General features: G+C 46.0%; 1 protein-coding gene across 1 annotated transcript; it reads left to right on the forward strand.

The window, feature by feature from the left end:
• The first annotated feature begins 4,526 nt into the window (after positions 1-4,526).
• Positions 4,527-19,288, forward strand: TNFAIP3 (TNF alpha induced protein 3). The gene is made up of 9 exons (XM_052645836.1): positions 4,527-4,697; positions 8,067-8,376; positions 11,812-12,002; positions 12,621-12,768; positions 12,924-13,094; positions 13,933-14,113; positions 15,244-16,148; positions 17,219-17,400; positions 18,156-19,288. The coding sequence occupies exons 2-9, from the start codon at positions 8,082-8,084 to the stop codon at positions 18,438-18,440; spliced, it is 2,358 nt and encodes a 785-aa protein (XP_052501796.1). The 5' UTR covers positions 4,527-4,697; positions 8,067-8,081; the 3' UTR covers positions 18,441-19,288.
• Positions 19,289-21,577: the final 2,289 nt, after the last annotated feature.

Here is a 21,577-nt window from a genome sequence, read left to right on the forward strand (position 1 = left end):
GATAATCCCTATAAAGGATTTGAAGTTCCTAGATAAGAAGTAGAATTTCAGGAAAATTTGGCATCCATAGAGCAATGAAATCTATGACATCATTATCCCAGTTCTCCTTGGAGTTATAGCCCACAAAGAACTTCTATTGTCTTCTCAAAACTAGCCCTGACAATAGCCTTGAAAGTATAAACATCACACTTGAATAATCTCAAAACTCAGCCCAGCATTACTAAAATTTGAAACAAGATTTAAAGCTACCCTGCAATAAATAAATGCCATACTTACACAAGGCTATTTCAAAATGCGTTTAATATGGATTTTCTTTTTCAACAGAGCACAATGCTGGGAAGAGTGGAATAATTGTACAACAGACACAAAATTTTCAATTTCAGTTTAACCTATGATTGCCAGGCCTTAAAATTCCATACACTTTCAAAAATACACTGTGGCTGTTTCTTAAGAAAGACTCATGAACTGAGTTTGAGGTGAGCCAGGTATACGTCCTCTATACGTCCTCTTCTCAATTATGAAGACTCCTCTGTCTACTCAGGTTTCTCCTGCCCCTGCCCCCGCCCCCCTCTCCACCTCCCTCTCCACACTGCCACCACTATCTTAGGATGTACATCTTTTTCATTATGTGATATAAGAACACAAGCCACAGGCACAGTCCCACAGACTGTGTAACTCCAAGAGGTCAAGTGTGCTCTCTGTATGAAGTTCATGACATGTGAATGTTGGCACCACAACAAAAATTACACACAACTTGGAAATCTCCAAACACCCCCACATAACCAGAATTCCTTTTCTTTCTGATAAAGAGACCTTATTTTTCTCCTGTGTGTCCACTCAGTGTTAATAATAGTCCTTTCTCTTTGCAGAGTTTTGTTCATCTCGGTAAGCTCTGTCACAGAAATTAGTTCCTTGTAGGAAGGAAAGTTATGACCAACCTCGATAGCATATTCAAAAGCAGAGACATTACTTTGCCAAAAAAGGTCCATCTAGTCAAGACTACGGTTTTTCCAGTAGTCACGTATGGATGTGAGAGTTGGACTGTGAAGAGGGTGAGTGCCGAAGAATTGATGCTTTTGAACTGTGGTGTTGGAGAAGACTCTTGAGTCCCTTGGACTGCAAGGAGATTCAACCAGTCCATTCTGAAGGAGATCAGCCCTGGGATTTCTTTGGAGGGAATGATGCTAAAGCTGAAACTCCAGTACTTTGGCCACCTCATGTGAAGAGTTGACTCATTGGAAAAGACCCTGACGCTGGGAGGGATTGGGGGCAGGAGGAGAAGGGGATGACAGAGGATGAGATGGCTGGGTGGCATCATGGACTCGATGGACATGAGTTTGGGTAAACTCTAGGAGTTGGTGATGGACAGGAAAGCCTGGCATGCTGCGATTCATGGGGTCGCAAAGAGTCGGATATGACTGAGCGACTCAACTGAACTGAACTGAAGGCTTGCCTAGAGAATCCCATGGACAGAGGACCCTAGCAGGCTCCACTCCATAGGGTCACAAAGAGTTGGACACGACTGAGCGACTAACACAGGCTTTTATATCTCTTCGATTTCAATGCACTGCCCAGATTTCCCCAAATTTTTATCTCCTTTCCCATAAGGAGTTTCTCCTTCTATACTCTCCCTTCCTCTTCCACTCTTTGTTTCTGATTTACCAAGAAAATTTTGATTGGTCTTGCCCATGTGTTAAGTACTAGAAAGGGAAAAGTGCAGAGCCAGATCTCTGATTCAGAAGGTGGAAAGAACAGTAAAAACTAGAGAAGGGCAGGGCTGAGAAAGCATCCTCATAGAGACCATCATTCTAGTGGTAGAATTACGGAAATAGGGGTAGAACTAAACTGATAGTCACAAACTACTCTGCCTCTGACTGCCATGAAAGAAAGTAAAGTTGCTCAGTTGTGTCTGACTCTTTGCGACCCCATAGACTGTAGCCTACCAGGTTCCTCCGCCCATGGTATTTTCCAAGCAAGGATACTGGAGTGGGTTGCCATTTCCTTCTCCAGGGGATCTTCCCCACCCAGGGATCGAACCCAGGTCTCACGCATTGCGGGCAGACGTTTTACCATCTGAGCCAACAGGGAAGTCCTAACTTCCTGACTGCCATGACCTCATTACAAATCCTCATCTTGGCAGACAAGATGGTACAGCAGTGATCTCAGGACAATTGGAAGTGACAGATATAACCATGGAGAGGCTTGTTGCTCCTGCTATTGCATTCCTAGCTTATGAAACCAGACAGCAGATGTAAGCCAGAAAAGGGATAGTGGAAGCTACAGGGGAGTTGAGGGGCCATAGCCAGGCAGCGATGCACAGGAGCTGGCAAATTCTGTTTTCAGAGGACCACAAGGGGAGAGTGGCATGAGAACTGGGGATGATCTTTTACATCCATCATCTTTTATCAGCTTTACTAGCTCAGAAAGTTTTCTGAGGATAAAACCAAGGCCTGTCTGGCTCCCAAGACCACATGCTGCCCTGGGCCAGGGTCCATGTTTTGCTAAGTGACTGCCATAGGCTTACGAGGCAGGGCCCCTACAAACAGGGGCCCTGAGACTTTAAATCTTATAGGCTCTCTTCTGAGAGTGATTATCAATAGTCAGGACCTAACAGTGTGGGTATAAGGCAGGCTCAGAGCCAGTCATGGCTCTGTCACTGACTGATCGTGCAGACTTTGGGCAAATGGCTTAAACTTCTTAAACGTCAATTTCTTCATCTGCAAAGTGGAACTGTGAGGTTTAAATGGCAGAATGCAAACAGCCTACAACCTGGCACGTAATAAGGACTTGATAAGTATCATCATCATTATTACTATACGCTTGACTATCCATTGTTTCCGTGTTACTTGAGTTGAAAACATTTGTGAATAAGAGGAGGACAAATACCAGGTTAGGAGTTGGAAAAAAAGATTCCAGTCATTGGTTTCAAATGACCAGCACCAGCCTTGGAACTTTAGTCACTGCTGACTCTCACTTCTAAAAGCCGTTGGAAAAGTACCACCCCCCATGCGGACTCCACCTCATTCTCCGCAGGTTCTTACTTCTTAGAAAAGGAGTATGATTTTCTAACTCAAAACCTGAGATATATGTCCTGACAAGTACTAAGTCTACAAGAGGACAATGGTACAGAATACTTCAGTCTGGTTCTAGTTTAATCATGCTAGAAAATGAGCCCAGTCAAAGGGGACACTAAGGCAGTAAAAGGACTTACTTAGTGGCTCTCTCTCCACAACTCCAAGATGGCTGACACCTATTTCCACAAGACACTCGCTGGGTGAAGACAGTGCTCTTAGCATGCTACTTAATAGGAGAGCTTACTGATAAAGAACCAGTATGCCTTTACAGGAGATATGGGTTCCATCCCTCGGTGGGAATATCCCCTGGAGAAGGAAGTGGCAACACACTCCAGTATTCTTGCCTGGGAAATCTCATGGACCGAGGAGCCTGCCCGGCTACAGTCGATGGGGTCACAAGAGTTGGACATGACTTAGGGATCAAAACAACACCAATCAAGAGTAAGAGTAATAAGTATTATCAGCCATTGACATCTTGAGAACTATTATCAAGATCCCCTAAAAGGACTCCGAATAACAGCTTAGGGGAATGTGGCAAGGACAGCAGGAACAAGAAGTGATTTGTAAATTGGTATCATACCTGAATGTGATGCCACCCGGACCCCTGATACGCAGAAATGGAGACGGGAAATCAATCAAGTGACGGAGGGAGTTGGTAGCGGTTTTGATTCCTAATTTTATCTAAGTCTGGTTTTGCCCCTGTGAATTTCAGGGCCTCGAGGTCTGACGTCACCTCCAAGTAGCCTCCCACCAGCCTGGGGTCCGGGGATGGCAGGAATGCAGCGGGTGAGGGCCAAGAGCTGTGACTGCATCTTTTTCTCGAAATTCCCCCAGGGGCCCAGAGTTGGATGCTCCCCTACGGGCTCATCACGTGTGCAGCCCAAGCACTGCAAACCCAGCAGAGGTCTGTGGTCCCCGGGGCGCTAGGGTGGTTTTTAGGGTTTTCTTTCTTTATGATTTCCCTTCTTGTTCTCCACAGTTGATGATTTTCTGCAGAAAAACGGCTGAGAAAAAGAACCTATTTCATTTCCAGTTCCCATCACTGCGATTTCCACATGGATGTGACGTTCAGTCCAGCTTCCGAAATGCCCAGTTGACTCACGCGGGGACACCCCGGGGCGGGGCGCAGGAGTTTCTCTGGCAGCGCGGCGGGGCGGGGCGGCGGGGCGGCGGGGCGGGGTCGGGGCGGGGCGGAGTGTACCTGGCTTCCCGCTCCTGCTGCGCTTCCTGCGCCCCCTAGCGGCGATATCAGGGCTGCGGGAGTCTGGGGCTCGTGTCACGTGACTGGAAAGTCCCTGGGTGGAAATCCCCGCTGTCCGCGGGCGGTAAAACAGAAAGGGAAAAAAGAGAACTGGCAGTCGGCAGCCTTCGCGGCGGCCAAGTGCGACAAGCTAGGAGGCCTTGGGGGCGGAGCGGCGAGAGCAGCCGCCGGGAAGACTGAGGTGGCAGCAGCAAAGGAGATCTACAGCCCCCGGCCGGCCCGCCGGAGAACTAGACCGAACCAGGCGTCCATGGGGAGCCGCCTCCACCCGGCCCCGACCCGAATTGCGACCCCAGTCTGCGGTGCACGCTTGTCCTGACCTGGACTTTGGATTTCTGAAGAGGATCGCGCGGCCCGAAGAGGTAACCCCGCGTCCCTGTGCCTTCTGCCACGGGCTGTCCCGGGACAAGGGCTGCGGGTACGAATTTGGCAGCGACCCGCGGGCTGGCCCCGTCGACTTGGCCTGGTTTTGCCGCTGTCCCAGAGGGAAGTTTGTTGGCCGTTTGTGACCCCTGTAGGTTCTGAGCTGCTGAGAGTGCAGGTGGCCGCCAGATGTTCGGGTGACAGCCTGTATTCTAGGATCCAGCCGACTGTTCCTTGCAGCTCATGCAGAGAACTTGAACGGCAGTTGCTTGGGGGAGAGTCGCCCCCCGGAGCCGCTTGGTCCGGGTGGTCATCGGTGCTTTGCTCTTCGGCTTGTCCCTTTTGAAAGAGTCGAGCTCTGCAGCTTACGGCCACGTAGACCTTGCAGAACCGCCTGGCCTCTTTCCAGACTGTGCAGCACCGGTCCAGAGGGGTGGGATGTGGCAGCGGCAGCAAAACCTAGGGGGCAGGGGGCCCGGTCAGCTCTCCTTTCCGGGAGGGCTTGCAGACACTCAGAGGGCAGCAGTGTCAGAGAAGTATGCATGGAGCAGGAGGTCGTCCGCCTGCCTTGGGGGGTGACTCCAGTTTAGAGCATCTGCAAGCCCCTACCCCCAAGTCAGACTGTCTTTGTCAGCCGGGGTCGTCCCACATCCTGCCACCTGGCCTTTCAGGAAAGCCGTGGTATTAAGTAAGGAAGGAGCGCAACTCTTGTTGAGACCGCTTTGTTTTCAGTTCTCCCTGCCTCTGATCTTTCCTCGGAAAGCCACGCTGGTCAACTCTCTCAGGGCAGCCTTTTGGGAGAACCAGTGTTTGAGTCCTCTGGACCAGAGCCCCAATGTCCCAGATTATTAAGCAGCCAGTTACTGCTTCATTCTTGTGTCCTAAGGTGCTGCTTTATTTTTTGTTTTCAATTCTTTGTACAATTTTTGACTTTTTGAAGTAGTACTTTCTGAAAATTTAATATCTGTTGGTAGGCCAATGAGGTATCAGAAACATGAAAGAAATGTTATAGGTGATATTGTCTTTGCGAATAAGGACATTACATTCATAGCTCAGAAATTCTTTATCACAAGTCAGATTATTCTTTAATCTCAAGTGTGGAGAAGTCTAAGTCCTGGACACTTAGGCAATGGGCATTGATTTCTTTTAAGGAGGCAATGCTGCAGGCCATTCAAGGCTACACCAATGAATGAGGTGACACTGGGTTGTCAGATATTGACATTTGCATGTCTTGCCTGTGGTTCTAGCGCTCACTGTTTGAAAGATCTTAGGTGCAGAAGAGAATAACAGAAGAGTCAGAAAAGCAAAAAGAGGCTATACCTAGTTTGTTTCGGATCTGCTTGCCTGTCTCCATGTGAGAGCAGCAGGCACTGCAGCCACAGGTGTGGTGTTGTGAGATTAACAAGGAGGTGGGTTTGGAAGACAGGACTTTTAGGCAAAGCCCTGCCCTTGGATGGTGTGGGAGCTACCTGAGCAGGACCAGTACTGCAGGTGCTGTAGCTGGAGACTATGATAGTCATGTGACTTCATGCTGGGGAATAAGGTTATCTTTGATCTTTTGCCTCAGCACCAAGCTGATGGTCAGGCAGTAGAAGTATGTGGTCAGGCCATGCTTGCTGAGTGATGGATGGACAAATGAATGACATCATGAAAGAGGCTTTTGCCACGCCACCAAGGGGGAGCGTGTGTGATGTTTTTGTCCCTTAGTTGTGTCTGTGTCCTTGCCATGCTTTTGCCCAATTCCGCCTGCAAGGAATGTCTGACGTCAAAAAGGAGAGATTACCATTTGACCCAGAGAATGACTTCTTCCAGGCATCATCTAGCTATCAGATTAGGAAACCTGATCTAAATCTACCACCAGAAGACTCCTCAGAAGGAACCTTGGAGTCATCTAGTCCACCTGTCTCCCTGGAGTGGGCCATGAGAATTTAGAGCATTTTATCAATGTCTTTAAGAAAGCTGAGACCTACCCCAGACAGGCTTTCTTGTAACATAGGTTTCTTCTCTCTCTTAACTTGGTTTAACTTCTTTGTCATCTAGAGTCTTGCCCTGGAAAACAGTATGCTAAAGGACTGGGATTAACGATCACAGTGAAACTTCCTAGAGGCTCAGTTTGTGCTCTGAAACTGTGTTTGTCCTCATCTTGGAAATTTGGATGGATGGCAGGGCACTCTGCTCAGGGTCAGTGAATGTCAGCTGGCTCTCCACAAAGAGATGAGCTGTAAAGTCCCACATTAAATCGATTCACATCTTCCCATGCTATTGTCATGGATTGGAGATGCTGGGGTTATCCCCCTCCTCTTTCATTTGTTCCGAGTGGCCCCCTCTGGCTGCAGCTTCTTTCCTTGTCTGCTTCCAAACTTTTATTTTTTTCCACTGGTTGATTGTGCTTGAAGATTTCAGGCTGAAGACAGGGTGAGAAATCAATCTGAGTATTGGTAGCTGGAAGGCGATGATAAAATTGGGTTGGCTGTTGAGTTTAAGTAGTACAGTTAATTCCATCATTGCATAGAATTATTCTATGCTTTTACTATCTGCCCTTGGAAGTATAGGATTTATTATTCTAGTATTGTTATTATTCTAATTCTTCTTCTGATGTTGTAAAGTTCAGTGGAGAGGTTCTGAAAGACTGCTAACTGTTTGCTCTTAAAATTGGAAAGCATCTTGCAGGGAGTAGACTTTTTTGTTGGTTATAAAACATTCAGTTTAACTCTCTATGTAAATATATAAATAGCATTTTATAAGTAAATGCTTTATAAATGTTCCTTTTGGGGACTATAGAGAAAACTCCAATCGACAGCCTACATAGCAGCATAAAATTGCAGGATTTCTCACAAAATATTTGTTGTCTTTCCAGTACAGGGAGGGAGTGCTTGAAGGAGGTAAATCAAGACATGGACTAAAAAGAAGGGTTGCTTGGTGGTGCTCTTAGAAGAGGAGCTGACTTGTCAGGGCTACATTGTGCCTATAACCAGCATTCAGGGCACCTCAAATCCAGTGTTTGCCCCCAGAACAGCATCAGGATGAGATGGGAGTTTCAGTCGGTTAGAAGGCACCATACCTGTTCCTGACAGACAAGCTTGGCTCCCTGACAAACGTTACTGAAAACACGGGTTATTCCCCTCCTCCTCATTGCCCACTCCTTCTCTTGTTTAGACTAATCTTTAAAAATGATGTAACTTAAAACTGTCCAGTGTGAGTTCATCTTTGGGGCCAGCTAGTATCCTGGGAGTAGAGGTGACTAAGATCTTTTGCCTGCTGCTCAGGGTAATGACAAGATCAGACGGTGGGGTTTCCTGCAGGCAGGTATATAGGAGTCATATCAAAGTCAGACTAACAGCGTGGGGTTTTCTTTCCCTCCTCTTCAGGTATTGGAGAGCACCATGGCTGAGCAACTCCTTCCTCTGGCCTTGTATTTGAGCAATATGCGGAAAGCTGTGAAGATACGAGAGAGAACACCAGCAGATATTTTTAAACCTACCAATGGAATCATTCACCATTTTAAATCCATGCACCGATACACTCTGGAAATGTTCAGAACTTGCCAGTTTTGTCCACAGTTTCGGGAGATCATCCACAATGCTCTCATTGACAGAAACATCCAGGCTTCCCTGGAAAGCCAGAAGAAGCTCAACTGGTGTCGAGAAGTCAGGAGGCTTGTGGCCCTGAAAACAAATGGTAAGATGTGCTTTTGTCTAGGCGTTGAGGTGGCTCCTACCATGCTGCGTCCCTATTTATTAAAAGGCACCGGGCCCAAATCAAATCTCTTAAGGCTATAGGTACTGTAGTATAGAGACACTCTGAGGGGCATGTGACGAAAGCAAGCTTGCTTTGTGAGTATTTGAATTAAGGGTGATTTCTAGTGCATGTTAGAGAGCAGAGCACACTGAACCTTGGAGAATGCATTTCTGGACACTGTGTGTTAGGTGTATGTGTAGGGTATGTAGGTATGACTTCTGTATCTAATTCTTGTGACTGTTTAATCATCTGTGAAATACCCTTCCCTCACGAGTAATGGAAATATCAAAAGGCTTTAAAAAGTTCAGAAGAAAAGCATGGTGTGAAAATCAATAGTGTTTTCCACTGTCATTAGAAAATGCTCGTGATGATGGCCTTACACTTCTTGAATCGATGGCATTTTATGGGTTAACCACTGGCTGTTGTCAGCTCCTCCCCTACCTAGGTTCTGTTGCCTGCAGTCCCAAGATACTAACTAGACAGATAAACCTGAGTTCTTAGTGCAGGTTTTAGTCCTCTATTTCATTCTTTTTAGGGATTCCTAGTACTGTACCGCATTTCTTGCTATCTGTGACTGTCTGCCCAATGGCTGTTTACGACTCATTGCTGTTTCCTGTTCTAAACTTCACTGTTTTTTTTTTTTTAATTATTTCCTTTGAGCAAGAGTATGCACATCACAGAAACATTCAAGCCTAGTGTTAAATGTAGAAACAAAATTCTACTTTATAAATGTAGTTAATTATTGCAAGAAGCAGTAGACTGCTTATTGTCTAGGTAAAAGCAGGAAACTCCTGTCCTTAGATCAGTGACAATCCTAAACCATCCCAATTATTTTGATTGATATACATCTAAGGGCAAAATAATACATCTTCATTGACAGTGAGACCAGATGATAAGTATGTTAAATGAACTGGTACATTCACTTTGGCTGTTTTTGACTTGGGTAACTTGGCACGATTGAGGGACATGACTTCTTGCTTGGGTTTTGGGGGTGAAGTGCATCACCTCAACGTCGTGCTTTTATTTTTGAAGCATAGATTCTTAGAAACATAGAAAGAAAACGGAGGCTTCCTAGTGTTTACACTGGTTTTGGCATTAAATCAAGAGATGCTTAGAAGTAGGTAATTATGTTAAGTCATCATCAAGGGGTTTATATTCCTGACAGTTTGTGGTTTTAACTCTCCCATTTTGTTACAAAAAGAGGTGGAGTCAACTTGGGAGAGTTGAAAAGAAGAGATTCTGCCAAATTAGAAATGTGGTGATAAGAAAAAAACCATTTTATATGAACTGAACTGGGATTTTAGGTTCAACTTGCTCTAGTTCCTTAAGGAAAAAAATAGAATATAAAAAGTAAATACTTGTCTTGCAAAGATATGCATTTAAGTCAAGGATTCACGCTACAAATAAAACTACAACGCAAGTGCATTTTGATATCATTTTCTGAGAGATGGGAGTTTTTAGGCTCAGAGTCCTTTTATTTCACCACTTACAAGAAAATTCCTTAAAAATCTGGAAAAGAAAGAGAAGATATTTAGGGGAAGAGGAAAACAAACGACTTTTCCTTTCTGATTTTTATTAGCACCATTTTTTTTTTTCTAAGTCTTCCCCCTATAGGAAGGCTCTTCAAAGTCAATGGTCTATTTGGGGAGGGGGTGATTCACAAGTTTGCATTTGAGGATATGAGATTGTGGTGAATGAGGAAGGGAGTAGGTGGCATAAAATTGAAACTTCATTTGAAAAATTCCAGCGTCTATTGGCTGCAGCGATTTCACTTGTATAATGAGTAGCCCTATTCCAGCTCACCCTGACCACACCCACTTGGAAAGTCCAGGGTGCACTTCGCATTTTAAATGTCTGCACACCAGAACAAAAAGTACAATAGCTGTTGCTCAATTGCTAGTCAAATAATTTAGCGCTGGGGAATTCCAGATGTTACTTAGGGAATTTTATGCTGGTGCATCTCAATAAAGAACTGAAAGTAAGCACAAGAAGAAGAAAAAAAGCCTTATCTTTGCTCTAGATTTTGCAAAGGGGAAATTTCAACAGCTTGCAATTGCCACACTTCTGCCAAGACACAAGGCTTGAGCGATCTTTTTGGTTCATTTGTTTGAATGTTTATTTAGCTAGTTTTACTGACTATGTAAACTGAAAGGATATTGGCTATGGATATGTTTGAGGGTGGTGTTGTTGTTGTTGTTTACAGTTGACTATAATTAGGACATGATAAAATTTCAAATAGCTTCATTGCCCCATACAGCAATGTAAGGAAATAATTGAACTTTTCTTTATGAAAACAATTATGCACTTCCCAGAAGAGCCTAAGGAGTTAACTTTTTTAATATTAAACATTTCTCCGAAACATTTATTCTTTGGAGGCCAAAAAAAAATGCCATTTCATGAGTTGTGGATTTTTAACCTATAAAAGTAACAAAGTGACAGATTAAAATTAGACCTATCTTTTTCTCAAAAGGCTCAGAGTTCTTAAAGTGCCAGCCGTAAACACTGAATCAATTTTCAAATGTAGACATCTGGACACTCTTTAACTCTGAAAAGGGACTCTAATTGCTAACAGGCGGGTTCACACAAGGCATTTATGGGAGGTGAGGGTGAGCAGACTAGTAGGTAATTCCATCTCAATCCCATTTTATAAACCAGGAGAGGAAACTCCCAGGCCCTGCTTGCTGTGGTGGGCTGGTCAAGTCATTTACCCCTGAGTCATGGCCAGACAGTCCCTGTCTAGTAAGCGGAGCCAGACCAGCTTCCTGGTTTGAGCATGTTGCTCTGGGTGTTCTCTCTCAGGGTCAGAGAGCAATAGGACCAGCATCTGAGCCAGGAGATCAAGGCTTGTTAGAAAGGAGGGGACTTCAGAGATCATAACCCAATACCCTCATCTCACAAAGAGGAAAAATACTCAGAGGTTAAAAAATTCCCCACCGAGGGCAGAACCAGACTGGAGTCAAGGTCTCCAGACTCTCAGTCCTTGGTTCCTTGGGCTTTGTTAGTAGCATTCATTAAACAGAAGAGTTACAAGAAAGATTTTTTATTTTTCCCTTAAAGCTGTCATCACCTAGTGAAATGTTACCAGCTGGTCCTTTGACAGGGAGGTGGGAAGAGGATTCAGGATTGGGAACACATGTACACCCATGGCGGATTCATGTTGATGTATGGCAAAACCAATTCAATATTGTAAAGTAATTAGCCTCCAATTAAAATAAATAAATTTAAATTTAAAAAAAGAAAGAAACTAAACCATCGGCGTTTCTCACAAGCACTACTGGGTCCCCACTTACAGTAGCAGAGAGGCTGGTTTATTCTGGAAACCTCTGCTAGGCCTTAGATGCGGATTGCTAGAATTTGCTTCCCTTCTGTCCTCAGGTGATGGAAACTGCCTCATGCACGCGGCTTCTCAGTACATGTGGGGTGTTCAGGACACAGACTTGGTCCTGAGGAAGGTGCTCTTCAGCACCCTCAAGGAGACGGACACGCGCAACTTTAAATTCCGCTGGCAGCTGGAGTCTCTTAAGTCTCAGGAATTCGTGGAAACTGGGCTTTGCTACGACACCCGGGTATGTTGGGGTTCCTCCTCAAGCATTTATTGACAGAGCTCCATGGTGGGAAAACTGCATCTCTGGCCAGTCCCTGCTGTCAGGGAGCATATGGTTTGCTGGGTCACGTGAACATGGAAAACACCAGAAACCTCCCATGGGATGAACCCAAGGCCCTTGTCACTGCTGGGAGGCTCCCAGGCAGCATCTTCCCAGCTGGAGAGTCATTCTAGAATGATCTTTCCGATCACGGGTTTCCCTGTGGCATTTTGGCTGTTTGGGGAGTTTGATGACCCTTGCTTGCTTTACTGAGCCCGTCAGTCAGATTCAGAGGGTGCCTCCCCATCTTCGATCACAAGGCTGGGACTCTGTGTTCAAGGAGCTCAGCGTGGTGTTTCAGCAGGGATTTTTCTGAAAGCAGGTGCTGTCCCCCTGCTCCTCTGCTTCTGAGTTTGCCTTGTAATGGGAAAAAGTAAAGGAAGAAAACCAGAATTGGGGAGAAAATGGGTGATCATTTGAGTGATGATCTTAAGAAAGGGTAAAAGTAAGCTCAGTGATACCAGTGAATAATTATAGAGTGGAGCCAAAGTTGTTTTTTAATGCAGAATGCATTCAATGGTTTCTTTCCTCTCCCCTTAGAATTGGACCGATGAATGGGAGAGCCTCGTCAAGATGGCATCCGCAGACACACCTGCAGCCCGAGGTGGACTGCAGTATCATTCACTGGAAGAAATACACATATTTGTCCTTTGCAACATCCTCAGAAGGCCAATCATTGTCATTTCAGGTGAGATGCCTGCTGATGGCTCATCTGTATTTAGGTCCCTTTCAGCTTTAATCCCTTACCTCTTAGCGTGACCCAAGTTCCAAGCACCCATAGCTAAATGGACTCCCATGAAAGTCTCAGAGGGCCTTATCTTTTCTTTCTCTTTCCTTAAACAGACAAAATGCTGAGAAGTTTGGAATCAGGTTCCAATTTTGCTCCTCTGAAGGTGGGTGGGATTTACCTGCCTCTGCACTGGCCTGCCCAGGAATGCTACAGATACCCCATTGTGCTCGGCTATGACAGCCAACACTTTGTACCCCTGGTGACCATGAAGGACAGTGGACCTGGTGAGAAAACCAAGCATCTATTCACATTTGTAACTGCTTCTGAATCCTGCTACACCCTGTTCTTACTGAACGTCAGGGTTTGCTCTTTGGCTCCTTTTTGAAAGCCTCATATAAATATATTAGTTTCATTTAAATATAGTATTCTGTCATTTGTTTGATTAGCAACAATAATACGCTCGCACTAATCATAATGCCCCCCCCATCCCCTCTTGTTTTGTGTGTCGTTTGGGACCGACTTTGAGCATGTTAGTGGCAAATAGGAGATAATGTCTATTACTGCCACCATTTCTTAATTAACCCGTAATACAGTGCCTGGCCTGGGGCAAGTAAATGTCTGGCAGGCTAGCTATTACTGTACTAGCTTAATGTGGAACTAATAGGGTACTTTATAAATGCTTTAGGTACAATATTTTATTTCATTTCATCTTCACAGCATCCATGTGGATGCTATAAGCACTGATAGCCTTACTGTACAGATGAGGCACCTGAAGCTCAGAGAAGTTAAGTAACTTCCCTAATGTCGCAGAGCTGGATAGTGGCAGAGTCAGAATCTGAACTCAGGTCAGTCTGAATCTGAAGTGCAGTAATGTAACCAGTAAGACCCACTGCTTGGAGGCTGCTTTATATTCTGTGAACTTCCTGGAAACAGTATATTTTATATTAGAGTTTAGCACAGTTTGTTTCCCCATTTGATTTTGTGGCTAGATAATACTTTTCCATTCTGTAGTTGTATCCTTTCTGCATTTTCAAAATGCAGTCGTTATATATATATATGACCTCACACAAAATCTTGTTTAGTAGAATCATTTTGCTTACGTGCTATTTCTTTTTCCCTCAGAAATCCGAGCTGTTCCACTTGTTAACAGAGAGCGAGGACGATTTGAAGACTTAAAAGTTCACTTTTTGACAGTTCCTGAAAACGAGATGAAGGAAAATCTCCTGAAAGAGTACTTGATGGTGGTAGAAATCCCCGTTCAGGGCTGGGACCATGGCACCACCCATTTAATTAATGCTGCAAAGTAAGCAGTTTGTTTTGGGCTCTATCCTGTGTCATCGTTAAGCTGCTTCTGCCTCAGAGACCAATAGTAAAGTTATTTGAAGCCAGTTTCCTCCAACGTGAAACAAATTTAGGGGCTTGTGTGTGTCAGAGACAATCAGCTTAAGTGGCACTGACTTTGGTTTTCAAATGAAAACAAGGAATTTTTCCAGAGGATTGTCCTGTGTATCTGGATGCTTGGAAGCCAGCATTGTGGCTTCAAAAAGTGCGTTCACATCAAGGATACTTTTTTTTCTTTTAATTGCCCTAGTGCTAGACTAACAAGTGAAAATTCTTAGAAACAAAAGCCTCATTCTCCTGGCTTCTGGGTAAGGCAGACACATCACATGCAGGCTGGGCTGTAGAATGTGTTTCTGTAGCAGCCACATGAGTTGGCCACGTGGATCAGGGAGGAGAGACCCAGAGTGCAGGTTTATGGGTATCAAGATTGTAAACACTGGCTTGGTGATGAAGAGATGCCTGTTTCCTAGAACTTGAAGCGCACAACACCGAGAAGGCCTAAGCTAAACAATTTCTCAGCGTGGAGATGAACAAATTTCAGTGAGTCAGAAGGCAGTACGGAGTGCCTGTGGGTGCGTCCGCCTCTTAGTTACTGCTCATGGCAGTTAACGCTGATAGGCACCAGACGCACATTTAAAATTAATAGCAGCAAAATACGGAATGCAACCTTCCCGTATAGTTTGTGTTGGAAAGTAGACTTGTCCCAAATGAATACCCTGAATAATGTTTCAGTAGAAATTTGATCTCTGAGAATTTAGATAGTAAAAGTAACTATTTCAAAGAGGAATAGAATAAGTATAGAAGCAGTCCCCAAGTAACCCCTTTCTTTAGCATTATCTGTAATTTGCGGTGGACCAAAATTAATTAAATGAGACTGATTCTCAGAATAGTGATGTCTTCTCAGCATTACTGGACTGTGTTACGTTAGAAGTGCAAACTATCACAGACTGCATTTCAGTGGGTGGGTAGAAAGTTATTGCCACAATCCACATTTTCAGTTTGCTCTATGAGCCAATGATGTAAAATTGTGTGTGTATGTGTGTTTGTGTGTGTGTGTTTGTGAAGTCTCATATTTTTCCTTTTGTTCTTTAGGTTGGACGAAGCTAACTTACCCAAGGAAATAAACCTGGTAGATGATTACTTTGAACTTGTCCAGCACGAGTACAAGAAGTGGCAGGAAAACAATGAGCAGGGACAGAGAGACACACACCCCCAGAATCCTCTGGACCCTTCCATCCCCCAGCTTTCTCTCATGGAAATCAAATGTGAGACACCCAACTGCCCATTCTTCATGTCTGTGAACACCCAGCCTTTGTGCCACGAGTGCTCAGAAAGGCGGCAAAAGAACCAAACGAAAGTCCCAAAGCCCACCTCCAAGCCGGGCCCCGAGCTGCTCCCCGGCCTGGTGCTTGGGACCTCCCGGGGGGACGTCTGGAGTCCTGTGGAGCCTGCCGGAGGCCCCCACTCAGCCCCTCCGACGGCACCCAGCCTCTTCCTCTTCAGCGAGACCACGGCCATGAAGTGCAGGAGCCCCGGCTGCCCCTTTACCCTCAACGTGCAGCACAACGGCTTCTGTGAGCGATGCCACAATGCCCGGCAGCTGCCAGCAGGCCACCCTGCAGACCCCACGCGGCTTCCTGACCCGAGTAAGTGCCGAGCCTGCCTCCAGGATGTCACCAGGACGTTTAATGGCATCTGCAGTACTTGCTTTAAAAGGACTACAGCCGAGGCTGCCCCGAACCTCAGCTCCAGTGGCTCCCTGTCCTGCCACCAGCGCTCCAAGTCTGACCCCTCACAGCTGGCCCAGAGCCTGTCCCCACACGCCTGCCGCAGAGCCGGGCCCGAGGCGCCCTCTGGTCACCACTCCCCGGCCACAAGGACTCCAGGGGACAGGATGGGGACCAGCAAGTGCAGGAAAGCAGGCTGCATGTACTTTGGGACCCCAGAGAACAAAGGCTTTTGCACGCTGTGTTTCATCGAGTACAGAGAAAATAAACGTGAGTATGATGATGGGTTTCCTCTCCTCTGTTTAAAAACTCCCGAGTAAAAGGCTGTATGCCCCTTAACTTCAAGAAGGGAGCCCCTCTGGGCCATGGGGGAGAGTGTGGCTTGCCTGGGGGCAGAATCCCAGTAAGTCTTCCAGCACCCTTGGAAGTAAAAGCACAAAATAGCATGTTGCAAGACCCACAGAGCTCTGTGCAGAGTTCAGAGAATTTGTTTTATAAGGTCATGCAATGCAGTGTTTGTAAGGTAGAGTTCAAACAAGACTTCTTTTGAAACTCAAGCGAACTAGAGAAAATTCAAAATCTGAAGAGCAGTAACTGAAAAGAGGGCTTCCCTGGTTTCTCCAATGGTAAAGAATCCTCCTTCAATGTGGGAGACCTGGGTCTGATCCCTGGGTTGGGAAGATCACCTGGAGAAGGGAATAGCTACCCACTCCAGTATTCTTGCCTGGAGAATTCCACGGACAGAGGAGCCTGGTGGGCTACAGTCCATGGGGTCACAAAGAGCCTGACATGACTGAGCGACTAACACTTTAGGGCTTCCCTGGTCGCTCAGAGAGTAAAGAGTCTGCCTGCAATGCAGGAGACCCAGGTTCAATCGCTGGGTCAGGAAGATACCCTGGAGAAGGAAATGGCAACCCACTTCAGTATTCTTGCCTAGAGAATCCCATGGACAGAGGAGCCTGGCGGGCTACAGTCCATGAGGTCACAAAGCGTCAGACATGACTGAGCAACTAACACGCACAGACAGCTGGAAAGAGGGCGGTCTCCACTGACTACATAAGAATGCCTTTGTGGTTTTAGAAATATCAAATCTGAAAGAAGGATGGGCACTTAATGTCTCTGCTTGTTCTGTGGCTGTGACCTACCCATTCAGCATGTTCCAAAGGGATAGACTTGTAGAGTCAAAGATGTTTTAATTCCAGTATTATTTTTGTTGTTTAGTTTGCTGCGTGTCTGAAAGGTTGCTCTCCTAGAGTGCAACCGGCCTAATCTGTGTCAGAAAACTGTCCTTCTGCTGGGTGGCCCATACGTGTTCCTGATGAGCCTCCACTCTCTTGCAGATTTAGTCGCTGCCTCCGGGAAAGCCAGTCCCACAGCCTCCAGGTTCCAGAACGCAGTCCCCTGCCTCGGCAGGGAATGTGGTGCCCTTGGTAGCACCGTGTTTGAAGGATACTGTCAGAAGTGTTTCATTGAAGCTCAGAATCAGAGATTCCATGAAGCAAAAAGGACTGAAGAGCAGCTGGTGAGACCTCTCGAGGGACTTCCCCGTCTCCTGCAGGCCCGGCCTCCTTCCCAGGGTGATAAGCGGGCTTTTCTCCCTGCTGAGTTCCAGGGAAAAACCAGGGGAAAAGTCAGCCTGGCCCCCAGGCTTGGACATGCAGCAGTTCCTATTGATTTTCATGGCCTAAGTTTACTTTTGAATTCATTTGAAGAAGCAAATGAAACTAGCCATGGAATAAAACCCATGAAAGCCTCTGAGAAGCCAGATGGTGATCAGAGACTTCTTGGATTTGTAGAAGTACAGACCTCCTAGTGGCCAGCAGGCTTCCTTAACTAATAACAAATCCTCTGTCATGAGATCCAAGGAGGAAGCAGATCGCCCCAGGTGCCTCCACTTACTGGCCAAAAGAAAGCAAGCATTTACGGACAGATGCCTTGCCTGTTGGTTGTTGGATGGTAGAGAATCTGTCTGAGTGAGGATAGCTTAGTATTCACGCAGTTACTATTCATGCAATTACTATTCACACAGACAGAAGCTGGCCTCTGTATTAGGGTTAGTGGTTCCCCTGGGCCTCCGCGGGGCCAAGGTCTGATTTCATGGGATGGAGAAAAGCGGTCCTTGGAGACTCCAGTCCACAGGCTGCCACCTGTCCCCTTGCCCAGGCGAATGCCCCTCACCTTACCGGGCCCTTTGTAGGACTCATACTGTCAGTTGAACAGGGCACCATGTTCTCCCTGCAACGCATGATGACAGTTCTCTCTGCTCTCTCCACCCAGAGGTCAAGCCAGCGCAGAGACTTGCCCCGAGCCTCACAGAGCGCCTCCAGGTCCAAGTGTTCACGGGCCACCTGCCGGAATGTGCTGGCCTGCTGCAGCCAGGAGCTCTGCATGGAGTGCCAGCACCTCGGCCAGCGAGCAGGCACCAGCGCCCGTCGGCCAGAGCACACCCCCGAGGAGCCCCCAACGCAGCGCTGCCGGGCCCCCGCCTGCGACCACTTTGGCAACACCAAGTGCAATGGCTACTGCAATGAGTGCTTTCAGTTCAAGCAGATGTACGGCTAACCCAACCCAGGGGGCCAACCCCAGGCCCGGAGAGGCCTAGAGCCTTAGCCCGTGGAGTGCCATTCTCTCTCGGCGCCCCAGTGCCACTCCTAAGGGCCCTACCCTGCAGGGTGGGCCTGGGCTGCCTGTAAGCGGGGGACGAAAGAAGCGCTCCGTCACCGGCCAGGAATCTGAGCAAAGCGTGTGACAGGCCGCGGGTTGCACGGGGTCAGCCCAGAGCTGCTGCTCCTCCTCCCCTTCCGAGCAGACAGCTGGGAACCTCCAAGCCAGGACTGCCCCACCATCTTTAGAGAAAAGGGAAAAGACGCAGGATCCAGCTGGACTGGAAAACCCAGAGCCAGTCCCCTGCCCTCCCTCAGCGTCTCTCGGAGACCGGGAGCTGAGGCCTCAGGGCCCGCAGGCCCTCTGCTGGAAACTCAGGAAGCTCAGGGAGCACGGACAAACTCAGGGCGTTAGTCGGTCGCCGTTTCTCCCTACCGGCCTCACTCCTCTCCCACGGACACGGCAGAAGCAGAACCATCCACAGACTGTGATGCTGAGGCTGAACACATTCATAAAGAAAAGCAAATCAGCTGCTCTTTGCAATACGCACCTTTCAAGACTCAGAACATCTTAGCGGGCAGATGTGTAACTCTTGGTTACAGCTGTCTTTACTTCTAAAGTTAACTCGAACTGAGGTGTGCATACATTGTGTACATATATCACGGCCCCTTATATTCTGTATGAGGGAAATTTTTTTTTTTTTTTTGGTCATGTTGAGATGCTGCCCTAGAAGTTTTAAGTAAGAGGACTGACTAATAATAATAACCTATTTTCTGGTTGTTGTTGAAGCAGGCACCTCTCATAGACATAGCTTGCATGAACTCCACCAGCTGCTCTGTGAAATGGAAATTCCTGTGTAAATCACTTTATTTATTTTATTACAAACTTTAAGGTTATTTAAGTGAAGATGTTTCTTCTGGTCTTCAGAAAATGCTGTAGGGTCCTCTTGAGATAACATAAGACTGACTATCAGAAGCAGGCAAGTTCCTGATCATGGTGGGGGAGGTGGCCTTCTCCATGTACTCTGCTTGCCTTCCCTAGGAAAGAAACAGTCTCCTCCACAGTAAATCCATTGAAATCTCACGCTTTCTCGTGAGACTTTTGGCCAGAGCCACTTCCCAGCCCTTCAGTGAGAAACTATTCTCCACAGTGTAGAAATGGTTCTGTGCATCCTACCTCCTCAGAGAGACGATTGGGAAGGAGCAGAGATGAGATCAGGGAAGGTCACGGGGAAAGATGTTGCCTTTGATGAAGGGTTTGTTTGCTGTGTTAATGCTGTGTCCTGGGGTGCAGGGCAGTGACCTCGCAGCCAGCTTAGCATTGGAACAGCACAACCTTGTAACCATGAGTATGAGGAAACCTCTCTCTGTCCTTGGCCTGCAGCTTCTCTATGTGTTTTGTGTTACTGTCATACTTGTGCTAGGGAAAAAAAAAGGAAGCACATTGTCCCCAGAGGTAAAGGCTGCTATTTTTTGTTGGTGGTCTGGACTTATGACCTGAAAATCTTGGCAATCTGTACCTAATGCTCCATAGCCCTTACTGGTCTGACATGGTGTGTTTTCCTCTTGAGAATCCATACACCTGTTCCCTTGGCATATCCCTTTATGTCTTTCTAAAGATTTCAAATAAACGTCAGTGTTTTCATTTAGTTCTTTTAAAGTTTCTATTTTAATATTTTATGTGTATCAATATTTTCATTCTTAATGTGAATAAATGGAATTATTTATGCTTATTATACAAAACATTTGAAATTTGCACATTTAATTGTCTCTAATAGAAAACCGTTGACTCTCCTCTATTGGCTTTCTTCAAGTTTTCCTAAATTTAAATGTAACTTTTCACAAAAGTCAAAATTAAAAAGTAAATTATTTAAGAGCAAATTTGGATGTTTTCTATTTACGAATGATGAAAGAAAAGGGCCCCCCATATGAAGACCATGCTTCCCAAACAGTTGTTTTAACGTGCACTGGTCAGGGGGTACATCTCTCACCCATAGGTAGTAAGAGAACCTGCTCTTAAGGGTAAGGCCTTTGGTTTAACAGGGAAGACACTTGAGACCCAGAGGGGAGGTGGGCAGGACCTGCCAGTGCCTGTTCCCATGAGATGCTAGGTCCCTGTGCTCCTACGAAGGCTCCTGCCTTCAGCCTTACTGAAGTGCAGAGAGTGCAGACAAGAGGAGCAGAGAGAGACAGAAAGGGAAAGAAATCAGAGGGGAGGAAGGAGTGTAAGACTCCTAGGTCAGATCTCAGAAGACGTGACCTACGGCCGTGATGGCCGTGAGGACTGGTGACCCCAGTGTCCTGGGAGATTATAAATGGCCCAGTCTTCCATCCAATGCAAGTATGCCCATAGAATATCAATGCTGAAGAACTGTGCAGCTCCTGGAATCTTTTTTTTTTTAAGCTCCTCAGGAGATTCTGATCATCAGCCATATTTTAGAATCATGCCTTTAAAGAAACTTTTATAATATTTTTAAACTTACTGTGGGAAATTTTAACATATGAGAAGTATGTTGTTGAGAGTATTAGTTGAGAGTGTTATGAACCCTCATATGTCCATCCAGTTTCAACAATCAACACCTTGCCAAATTTGTTTCATTTGTCACCTTCTCTCTCTCTCTTTTTTTTTTTTTAACTATTTCAAGCAAGTTTCAGATACTGTGTTCTCACACTCACCAATATATCAAGCATATATCTCTAATCTATAAAATTGTGTTCTTTTTCCTATAACCATTACTACCCCTGGCTAAATTACTCTTAATAACATCCAATCCTAAGTATGTATTCCATAATAATTTCACAGATTGTCCACTATACAGAGTCCTATTGCTTTGGGTTACTAACATTTCTCAAGACTCTTTTATTCTTTAACACTCCCTCTTCAAAATGTCATGCTATTTGTTAAGGCAATTAGGTCATTTGTTCTGTAGCACAGCTCACATTCTGGATTTGGTGTTTTGCTTTCTTCTGGTGTCGTTTCACTTATTTTTCGAGACTTCTTAGTAGATTCTGGTTCAATCAGACAAGAATTGTTCACAGCGATGCTGTGTGTATCCCAGCCTGTCTGAGCTCTATGAATGCTTACCCAGAGGAATC

This window comes from Budorcas taxicolor, chromosome 9, assembly GCF_023091745.1.
Source record: "Budorcas taxicolor isolate Tak-1 chromosome 9, Takin1.1, whole genome shotgun sequence".
Lineage (NCBI taxonomy): Eukaryota > Metazoa > Chordata > Mammalia > Artiodactyla > Bovidae > Budorcas > Budorcas taxicolor.